Source organism: Onychomys torridus, chromosome 17 (assembly GCF_903995425.1).
Source record: "Onychomys torridus chromosome 17, mOncTor1.1, whole genome shotgun sequence".
Taxonomy (NCBI): domain Eukaryota; kingdom Metazoa; phylum Chordata; class Mammalia; order Rodentia; family Cricetidae; genus Onychomys; species Onychomys torridus.
Genome location: NC_050459.1, coordinates 40,659,123 through 40,670,471, shown reverse-complemented (window position 1 = coordinate 40,670,471; position 11,349 = coordinate 40,659,123). Strand labels below are relative to the sequence as shown.

Sequence of the window (11,349 nt, the reverse complement as noted above, 5' to 3'; positions counted from 1 at the left end):
TATGTACATACATCTCCAGTTAGTGACTGTCACAGCTGTCCCACGATCGCCTTCACTCAACTCATCATTGTTACAATAACTTGTATAACCACTTCGAGGTACTAGTAATTGTTGATTTGAGATATCTAGATGTCATAACTCGCACTCATGAAAACATTTAAAAAAAGCACCCCTCTGGCCCTTTAATCCTTCTAAACCTTTCTGATTTTTGCATTTTAGCAAAAGGCACCTTTTGAGGGATTGTCTTGACTTTATAAAGAGGTCGCTGAATATTAGCGAATAGGTTTCTAGTTAGTAATTAATGTTGCTTGATGTAGTTATGGGGTTTATATGTGACTTGTGGCTTTTTATCCCCGCCTCCTTAGTATCCGCAGAGAGGTGTTTTTTTTTTTTTTTTTTTTTTTCTTTCCTGACAGAGATACAGGCAATAGATGGCGGCCCCTCTTCTAGATCCCATCGCCTTTCTGCCTCCTGGAAGTCTTGCCAGGGCTTCCTGAATCTTAACCCTTTAGAACCCTCCGTCTGCTGAGTCCCCATGAAGGCTTCCCATTGCTGGCTCTGCATCTTGTCACCCATCAGCATGGCACACCACCTTTAAAATGATTGGGAACGCCTCGTTGTCACAGATGCATTAAAAAAAAAAATGCTCAAACGCGAAATGACAGATCACCTCGAGAGGCAGTCAGGTTTATTCTCATTGTTTATAGCTCAAAACGCATTTTTGGCAACCCAAATAGGGAGGTGAGCGTGGCGGATAAGAATGGGAGTGGCGGCGCGTGGCGGGGCTGGCGGCCAGGCCGGGCGCCTTTAACTCGGCGTGACCCCGCGTCTGGCCCGCGCCCCCTCCTCCGCGCGCACCGCTGTCCTGCAGCGATTGGTGCTTGGACCATAAACAGCTGTGCAGGGCCCGGCGGTGCGGAGGCCCCGGGGCCGCCAGCGCAGCCACGCCACCGGGGAGTGACTTCCACCCAGGATCGCGGAGGGCGCAGGCCGTTGGCGCGTGGCAGGCGGCGCGGGCCTGGCGTCCCCGCGCGTTCGTGGCGCCCCGTGGCTCCGGCTAGGCGCAGGTGGGCCGGGCCGGGCGCCGCAGATCGGCGCGTTCCCACGAAGGCTAGCCCTCGGAGCGAAGGGGAGGGACCATCGGAAAGACGTGGAACGATCCGCGCGGTGTCATCGGCAGGGCCCAGGCCCCGCGCCGCCGCCGCCGCCACCGCCGCCGCCGCCGCCACCGCCGCCGCCGCCGCCGCCGCCGCCGCTGCTGGGGATTTGCTGCCGGGATCCGCGCTGAGCCTCTGCGCAGCCCCGAGATTAGCATGACACTGGGTGGCCGTCCCGCTTCCTGCCGTGCCAACGCGCAGCGCGCTAGTCCCCGAGCCCCGATGGCCCCGCGCGCGGGCCGATCGCCGGGCTCCGCAGCCACCGCGGCCCCGTGAGTAGGAGTATGCCTGCGGCGGGGGACCCACGCGTGTCGGCACGCGCCCCCACCCTCCCGCGCCCCCGCCAGCCTCGGAAGGAGGAAGCCTGACGCGGGCGCCGCGGTCGTCAGCACCCATCGGGCTCTTCCTGCGTGGTCGCAGCGGCGGTCCCGGTGCTCCCGCGCGCCCCCCGTTCGAGCCTCTGGAATGAAGACTGCCTCCCGAGGACTGCGGGAGAGGCAGAGGCAGTCAGCACCGGGGACTGCGGGCCTCGCGGCTGGGAGGTCCGGGGGGACGCGGCTCGGACGCTGTCATCCCCACGCCTGGCGTTGAAGCCTCCCGGTACGGTTGAGGCTGCCGCCACCCGGTCAAGCTGCCCGGGCGTGCGATCCCGGGTCGGGCCCCGGAGGCCTAGGCTTCCTCATTTGTTTGGGTCTTTTGTGCTGTGGCGCACAGTTGGCTAAGCACTCCTGCGCTGAATCGGGCCATTGTCTGCGCTCCCATTGCTTCCACGCTGCAAGTCTCGGCGCCCCCACCCCGGCCGCCCCCTCCCGGCCGCCGAGCCTCCCAACGTGCCTTTCCTCCCCCCAGGAATCTGGAAGCTGGAAGCCGGGCGGATTGCAAATGAAGTGGAATGCATTGTGGGACGAGTGTAAAATTGGAGCCTTCGCCGTGGGGGTGTGGGGGGGCGTGGGGAGGGCCGGTCCTGCCGCTGGCGGTGTAGACACCGACGAGAAGAGGGGCTGGGGGAAAAATGTGCGCAGAGTCCTCCCGGGTCGTGACCGCGGTAGACGGATGAAGCAGCGCGCTGCGCCCCGGCGCTGAGGCCCCACTGTCGGGGCACCAGGGTCGCCCTTGCCCACCATGAAGAAGACCCGGAGCACAACCTTGCGGCGAGCCTGGCCTAGCTCAGATTTCTCGGACCGGGCCTCGGACCGCATGAGGTCCCGCAGCGAGAAGGACTACCGCCTGTACAAGCGCTTCCCCGCGGCCTTCGCGCCCCAGGCTTCTCGGGGCTACATGACATCAGGTTGGTTAACCACTGTTCTGCCGCCGGCCGTGTTTGGTGCGCCAGGGGCTTGGGTATAGGGGACCTTCGGTGATGGATGTTGCCGGGTTATGGGGAGAGCAGGGGAAAAAAAAATTAGCTCCCATCCACCATTTTGTACCTCTGCAAGATCCACAGCAGGCCCTCTCAATATGGGGTTGGAGAGCTATTAGTTAGGTAAAATCGGGCAAGGGGATCGAGCCGAGCATCTGGTCTGCAGGGAGATAGGCGGACTGCAGCCTCTCCGAGCTTTGTGAAAGGAGAGCCTGCGTCTAAGGTTGCCTGCAGTACCAGGTTCGCCTGTGTCTGCATTATGGCCAGTTACCTTAGAGGGTATTTAAACACCCCCCCCCCCAAGAAAAAGGGGAACAGAGGTTCCATGCACTGTTCTAGATGACTCGAGGCAGGGGAAAGCTCTGCCCATGTCCATCTGAAGCTGGTTCGATTTGCACGCAGGATCTATGCTGGGGCTCCGTGAATGCTTGGGGAGGGGGTTGTGGTGTGTTTGCATATGGACGACTCACAGGGTTGTGCGTGGATTTAGCTTAGGTTGCATCAGTGCTGTGGATGGAATGGAGGCTATGTCGTGTTTTGCATGCCAGATGGGAAGGACAAACACAATGGCTCACTGAAGTGAAGGCTTCAAAATAGGTTTCCCGTGAAAATGCTGCATCTGTGCAGAGGCTCCTAGGATGAGCAGGCTCTCTTTGAATTCCATTCACTGGCTTGGGAACCCAGGGATACTGCACTTGAGATGCTGAAGGGGGAGAATCCTGAGAGCCTTGCATTTTGTGTCCCTTACTTGTATGCAAGGAGGTGGAAGGTATCAATGTTTGCCTTCTGGGAAAAAAAATTAATTTGCTTTTTAAATGCAGTGGGAGGGAAGCATGATGACTTAATTCTACAGCCAAGTCCCTGTCCCAAATCACCCTAAGCCCCCGTCTTAACTGGGGAGATTGTTTTAAGCCTGTGGTTGGTACTTAGAGTCTAGCTTTACTTTCTCCTTAGACAGCAAATCCTTTTAAATTGGGGTCACTATCTCACACTTCAAAAATGTCCCATGACCACCACGTCTCCATTCCTGGAAAAGCCTCAATAAATGTAACCATCCTTTTTATTGCAAAAAACTGGGCAACGTAAGGATGTTGCAGGCTCTTTTGGCAATCACACTCCCTGGATTTTTTCTTTCATGAGAAACCCTTTTTGGAAAGGAAGTGACAACCACAGTTGATGCTTAAATAATCTAAGTCATGGCTGTGGATGCTCCATTCTTCAGGATCACGGCAGTAAATATACCATACGAGCCAACTCTACTCTCTACACAAACCTCGTGTCTACATTGAGTGTTAGGCTAATCCTAAGCTTCCTCCACTTAGATGCATCCTCAGCACGCCACTCTTTCTTGTCATCCCCCTCCTCCAAGAAATCCGAATTGACACTAAATGCAGAGCTGTTGGAGGGCAGGTGGCTATCAGTACTCCAACAAGCCCGCAAGACTTTTTAATAATGGCAGGCACATTCCTGTGGAGTCTATTTTTATCTGCCTCATCATTGCTTTCTTGTGATCATGTTTTCAGACTTTGCAAAAGAACTTGGTGATTGCCAGTGCTGGGAGACTTTTTTTTTTTTTTTTTTTTTTTTTTGAGGGCACGAGGAAGGATCTTCCAGTTTGACATGGTTCTCTCATTTTCTTCTGCATGTGACCTGCAGATGGTCTTCCTGGGATAGCCAGTTCCAAGTGGGTGGTGTTCTGGCCAGATTCAACATTAGGTTACTGTTGAGATCAGAGGACCTCAAGGAGTGAATGGTATCACTCATTCATCATTTGATGGAGTGTTCCCGAAGACCAGGGTCTCGCTAGATTATTGTGAGGATGCAGGGTTGGACAGAGCATGGGCTTTAGTAGGTTTAGGGTTCATTGAAAGAAATGGTCTATCCTAAGGCAGACAAATGCCTCCAGTGAGCATTGAGAGGGCGGTGGACCCTTTCTCCTATGCAACTTTTTGGTTGGGGTGGCTTTAGAAGGCAAATATCTTTATTGTTTCCTTCCCCAAATTTGGCTCCTTACAGCAGCATGGGAGGTGGTGGAAGCTGATGCCATGTGAAACCTACAGAGATCGTTTGGAGGGAACTCATCCTCCAAAAAGATGTGAACGGAATCTACTCCATCACGTTGGTTGTTCTGGGTGCTAGCTGGAGCTGTGTTGCACATCTCATAGCATGAACTAGGAAAGGAAGGAGCCTAGAAACATGATGGCCTTTGACAGTTTGTTCTGTTCTCCTGGCCGTGGGCTTCATTGTTTCCTGTGGAGTCACCATACTCCATTTTTAGTAAAGAAGAGTTTTGTTGTAGGCAAATGATTTGGATTCAGAGATAAGCCTCTTCAAAAACATCCTAAATTGTCTAGAATAGCCTCAGCTTTGAGACTTTTCAGAAATTCCCCCAGAAAAAATGAAAATTGAGGGAAATAATTTAAAAAAAAAAAAAAAAAAGACCTTTGGGAAATGCAAAATCCCAGGACGGTTTTACAAATATACACTGATAGCCATCGTGGATTTACTACAGCTCTCTAGCACATAGTAGGGGCTTCAAGTAAAGTTGTAGGCATTTATGACAGGCTTTAATGAGACAGCACCATTTCTAACTGGTAATAAGCAATTACCAGTCTGCAAGGTGATTTATAGCAGTAGGCTTGACCTTTGGCCTTGGTTCTTTTCAGCTCCCTTCAGGAGAAAATTTAGGCTTACAAGATCAGACCAGACACCCATAAGGCTGAGCAGGTCTTGCAAGGAGACCGTTGGCTGGAACACCATGAACCTTTTGGTTGGGAAGACCATGCTTTCTTTCTCTGCCACTTTTCAGCTATCGGATGGAAAGTAATCCTAAGAGTCCCCAGCCTCCTAGCAACCAGAGAGTTCACAGGCCTGGAGAAGAGTCCAGTGTTCCTCTTGCATATTCATTTCCCAACAGTGGCTGCTGGGCAGAAGTGGGGGGCGGGGTCTTGCCTTTTGTTCAAACCAAGATGACTACAAAAATGTGCACAGCATTCTAAGAAGAAAGGAGGTTAGCGCCAATGGATGCTGGTCCATTCTGCCTCATTTTTTTTCTACCACTAGCTAGAAATTGTGATGTTAGCCAGAGAGAAGAGTCAAACTCCCCATGAAGAAGAAAATCTGTATAATTCTCAGAGCTACATATTCGCAGCCATGGTCATAAGCCAGTGTAAAATGATTGAAGATCCTTCAGCGTCTTGTGGGCCAAGCCTTCAGAACCTTGTCTATTCCTGTGGGAATGTCCTTCGAACCATATATTCATATGGTGCCATGCCTCTCACTTCCATTTCCCTTGGACTGTACTGAGGCTGGCTGATGCTTCACCTCCCTTGCATAACGCTGCCAGAATTTTGCTGGGTAGTCTAGCATTGATCAAGATTACAAGTTACTTTTTCTAGTCTTCCGGCTCTACTGAGCATGCCCATAAAGACTTTGCATGTTAATGGAAACACTAACCGGTGAAAAGTTTTAGGTCAGTACCCGTGTTTAAAGTCATATCTTTCAGGAAGAAAGCTGATTGTTTTTAATACTATGGCCCCATGGAATTTGAAAAGAAAGGGAAAATGAAAGCCCTAAACTGACATCCTAAAAAAATGTGGATTAGTTTTTTTCTGATGACGATTTAATTAGTGGGGAGACATAGCTGGCACACCACTTGGTTAGTTTATCGGTTTTCATTTTACAGAAACGAGTTCCGGTTTACTATGATCCAGTTCCTCGCTCGCTCTTGTTTTAAGAAATGAGAGAGTTGAAGCTAGACACTCAGATTCTAATCATGGCCTGTCCAAGCCAGCTGGGTCCCCCTCCAGTCAAATGACCTCCCTCCACCCATAATGAGTCCTTTGGCTCCATGCCTCCATTCTAGAGGTTTCATAATGAGCAAGCTTGGGACTTCTGAACTTAGTACGTGATCGTTAGGAGAGCCCTTTGTCCTTCTGTACACCCCGGAGTCACGTGCTTCTCTTAGCGGGAGTGATGCTCATGTTGGACTTCTGCTTCCTGCCACCCTTAGGCCCCGTGTTGAATGTCTGCTTCATTTGCGGCCGGGTGACAAGTTTTCATAAATAGCATCCTGCTTCTTCCCTTTCTTTCCTTGGCTCTGTTTTTCCAACTGTCTTGACTTGCAGCTAACCTGTACTGTCTGCTCTCATCAGGCGGGTGGAAGTGAGGGATGGTACACTCCGGGGCGAATGACTTCATTCATTATTTCCCACGGGAACATGGGCACGTTTACAAAGGTTACCTCTCTTGGTCTTTGAATGTCTTTGACACTCTTTGGAAAATTTTTATTTGGAAAAGAGAAAGAAAAATAGTATGCCGTCTAAAACCTTCGAATGCTCTTAACTCCTGGGCATTTGAGGCCTTACATTCCCTTTAAGTTCCCAGAGATTTGGAGTAGATTAGATGAGGGTGTGTTCTTTGGTCCAAGACTGTTTATGTGGAAAGCATGACCCAAGTGAAATCTGGGTAGGTCCTTGCTTTGGGGACAATACACCAACTTTGGAGTTCGGCGCCGCCTCCATTGCTTCGTCAGGGAACTGTGTGGTGTCTTGACTGGGAAGGCCTCTTGTGGCCACGAGAGGAGAGTCTGGTCAGCTCTAAATTTACTCCGGCCATGTCACACGAGAATGAAATCACATGGTTGATTTTTAAAGGAGGTGATCAACTTTTCCTTAAGTAGTAAATCCCCAGACTGTTTTTATGTGATGTTGGAATGTGTAGCCAGCTGGTCAGAAAATCCTATTGCTTTTTACTACTTAAATGTTTTAAAATTTGTCTCTTTGCTCTTTATTCTGGCAGCTTAGATCTTCTGCTCTTCTCTGTTAGCTTCCAAAGGGACCAGTTTTCCAGGCCAAATCCATTCTTCTGGGGACCCCGGAAGGCTTTTTGCTTTTGTTAATTTTCACCTGGCTCCAAGTTGCTTCTCTTTTTAATGCCTCTCACGCATTGAGTCCTGTGTGGACAGTGGGTTCTAGGAAGTTCTCATGGCGTGACTTTCCCCACTGTTCCCACATCTTGCTAACCTCATTACCCTATGATCCAGGGTCTGGGAGCTTTTTATGTTCATTCACCCCTCAAGCTGTTATGTATGTTTCAGACTTTTTCTTTTTTTACAGCGTTTCTCTGTGTAGCTTTGAAGCCTGTCCTGGAACTTGCTCTGTAGACCAGGCTGGCCTCGAACACACAGAGATCTGCCTGCCTCTGCCTCCTGATGAAAGGCATGCACCACCACCGCCCAACTGTTTCAGACTTTCGATGACTCTGTTTATGTCCCCCATCTCTTCAAGCCTGATAGAATTCAATTTTCCCTTCCAGAGTCAACACATCTTGCCCAACCCCTTCATTTGAAATTAAGTCTAAACCTCATATTAGCTTGAACTTTCAGCCTCCTGCCTCAGCGTCTGGCGTAGCTTAGGGTACAGGGGCACCCCTGTGTGCCCTTTCTTTTCCTCTTCCTCTAGATCCTTTCTGTGACAGTTGCTTTATGTCAGAGCAGCTCCGCATCTTGCCTCCAGCTCGCCTGTTCCTGTCCTTGGCTGGACAGCCAGCTGTTCACTGACAACACCTGTTTCATTGACATCTGGGTCCTGACAGCATCCTCAAGCTTGGCGCATATCAGGACTCAGATGTCTTTTAGATGAATGACTCAAACATGACTTTTTAGAAAAAGGATGAAAGGAAGGATGTCTGGATGCGACTCATCTTTTTATAACTGGGGACGTTACTAAAACTTAGGATTCTATAGACTATTATTGCATCAAATAATATATTTATTATATACTATGCAATCTTAAGGTGCTGCCTTTGAACCATCTCCTGCTTTGATTGGTGAGGGAAGAAACCCCAGCAGTTCATGAGTGAGCCTTTGGAAATCCGGAAATTGGAGTATACAATCAGGAGCCAAGCAGCAGTTAGTTTGCATTGGCGTAGGTTGAACATGGTTCAGAAAATAGTAAGATACCACTTAGCAACTGAAGCAGCGGGGGGGGGGGGGGGGGGGCGCTTACTGGGGTCTTGAGAAGTGGCTAGGATTTAAAGAGATGGAGAAAGAGAAGGATTGGGGGAAGGGTGGGGACAGTATGAGCCCCACACAAAGCTCTGTGGATTTGATCATGCTGTAACTTTGGGATGTGAGTAATGGTATAACCAGGCAAAGAAGGAACCTGAACTCTGAGTGATTCCTGAGTTTATGAGGTAAGCAATAGATTTGTGACTTTGAGTGGGGGGGGGGAGTAAGGAAAGAAACATTTGAAGAAGGGGTGTCTCACCATGGCTTGTAAGGTAGATGGATGGTTGTGAGTTTTTAGTGCTTTGGAGATCTGCAGGGGGATGGGGGGGACTCATGTGGGGATCCTGCAGTAGATGAGAAAAGACCCCCCCAGAACCATGTTTCACTATGTTAGCATACCACACTGTATCCATTTTTTGTCTTAACTATATACAACTTGTCTTAGGCTATTTTATCTGGGGCTACAAAATTTATTTGGCACACAATTCTAGTGACTGTAACATGATACAGATGTTCTTGTGCGATCTCGCTCTCCCTCATTGTTCAGTGCTCCAGTGTAACTAATTGGTCTCATGCAGAAGGGACCAAGCATGTAGGCTAGCCTCACCATCCAACACCTTCCCATTAAGAGAATGGGTCGGGTCACATCAGACATAACTTCCTTCCTCCAGGGAGGCATCAGACCCTTTCCCAGGATAGCACTGTCATATCTGGTCACCCCTGTAAAGGTTCACCACACTCAATGCTGCTACAGCAGGACATAATGGCGGTCAGGCTTCCAGCATAGTTAAAGTTAGCTCACCTGTTCCTTCCAGATTTTCTTTCAATGTGGTTCAGTTTTTAGCTAAGTGAATTAGAAAGAGACCTCCTTTTCTGTGAAATTATGGGTTTCACTTGATAATTATATTTTTTTCTAATCCTCATTACAATGAACTTATAACTTTTTACTAAAGATATTTAACCAGATAACCAGCTGAAAAGAACCCGTTGGCCTGACTGGAACTGTGTACTTGTACACGAACTAGAACTTGTATAGGCCAAGGAGGAAGAGGTGGGAAGAAGACCCCAGGAAGGACCCGGCAGACAGAGGGAGGGGTTACTCTTTGGAACTAGTTGGCTTTAAGAAGTAAAAAAAAAAAACAAAAGCCACCCTTATATCTTGCTGGTGGGAATGTAAGCTAGTGTAGGCACCATAGAAAGAAGTATGGGGGTTCCTCAGAAGTCAAACAGTAGAATCCCATGATCTAGAAATACCACTTCTGGGACTATACTTGGCATCTAAGTCAGCATGCCACAGAGACGTCTCCTCATCTCTGCTCACAATAGGCAAGTTTGGAGTCAGCCTAGCTGTCCGTCAGCATGGATAGGAAAGAAGACATACTACATGAGCTCACAGTGGGGGCTTTATTCAGCTGGAAAAGAGGAGGGGGTTGTGACATTTGAAGGAAGATGGGGGGAATTGGAGGTCACCGGGGTCAGAGAGGCACATATCATGTTTTTGTTCATATGTGGAGCCTAGGTTTCACGCACACACACACACACACACACACACACACACGCACACGCACACGCACACGCACACGCACACGCACACGCACACGCATGCACGCACAGAGACAGAGAGACAGAGAGACAGAGAGAATGAAAATAGAAGGGTTATTTAGGAATGGGGACCAGCAAGAAGGGTCAAGGATCACAGGAGGGGGTGATGAGCAAAGATGGTTGAAGTACATGATATACTTGATTAAAAACATCTCAAAAAACATTGCTTTGTATAACAAATATACACTGATTTAAAAAAAAAAAACACACATGAATCAATGTTGCTTCTGAAGAATATAATGAGCTATTAGGAAGCTGGGGAAGTGGAGCAGATGATGAGTTCCATTTTGGACTAATGATGAGTTCTCAGAGCAGGGCGGTCCTTTAGGCACGCTTGTGAATGGCAAAGGTTAGAGAGCTGGAGGTCATCCATCCACAGTAACGGTTGAACACCGGAATAGCTCAGCTTCTTTGTACTTTACGGTCTGCTTTTCGGATGGCTTAAGTTATTTTTATTTCCAGCAGATGGAGGGTCAACTGGATTTCACAGACTGAGTTCTCCTTAGGTTTCCAAAAGCCTGAAGGATCGTCACTAAGATGGCTTGCATGCTTCTCCCCTGGTCTTAAGAGCAAAGTGTAGTGTAATTCCTAGATTTGCATTATTGGTATTTACATTGACTCTGTAGCTATTTTGTTTTGTTGGCAGTGGGAACATGCTTTGGGTGTCTGTGCTCAGGTTTGGGAAGAATGAGGGCCACACTAGTAACTGCACAAAAGACGAGACTAGCTATGTAAATAATGTATGCTCAAACATCTGTCATATACCTGTTCAGTGGAAAAATTATGGCTTAGGTAACTCACACTCACAGTTAAAAATCTCCATTTATCTTTCCGCTTTAATCTAGGATGACTCCTCCAGGCCAAGTTTTCTCTTTTTGAAGATAAAAGAGAGATATTTGGCAGATGCCTGTAGGCATTCGGGTAGAGGATGGATGCCTGGCCTTATCCTTCTGATGGCCGTAGTTTCCCAGGGAGGGACTGTCTGGCAATTAACACCCTACCTCACCCTTACTGCACATTCCTGTCTGGTCTCTTCCCTTAGGAGAGCCAATGGCATCTCCACTGCTTTTTGTATGTGCACCTTTGGCTTGGAAATGATTTCATCAGTAGGTGAAATGATGCCCATCATGGTGATTGAGGTTCGTCTACTGTTTTGTTTCCCCACAGCTGAGTGCCACTCTTAGCTCTGTAGTAGTTCCCTACCATTATGTGTCAGACAG

At 48.9% G+C, this 11,349-nt stretch overlaps 1 protein-coding gene across 3 annotated transcripts in view; it reads left to right on the top strand.

Annotated features, from left to right (window-relative positions):
- The first annotated feature begins 799 nt into the window (after nt 1–799).
- LOC118597631 (storkhead-box protein 2) overlaps nt 800–11,349 on the top strand; it is a 108,681-nt gene continuing 98,131 nt past the window's right edge. Inside the window, exon 1 of one of the 3 annotated variants that reach the window (XM_036209235.1) lies at nt 800–2,445. In XM_036209235.1, coding sequence (XP_036065128.1) covers nt 2,280–2,445 — 166 coding nt within the window. In that variant the 5' untranslated portion in view covers nt 800–2,279. The remainder of the gene's footprint in view (nt 2,446–11,349) is intronic. The other 2 variants (XM_036209233.1, XM_036209234.1) reach the window with 2 other exon arrangements.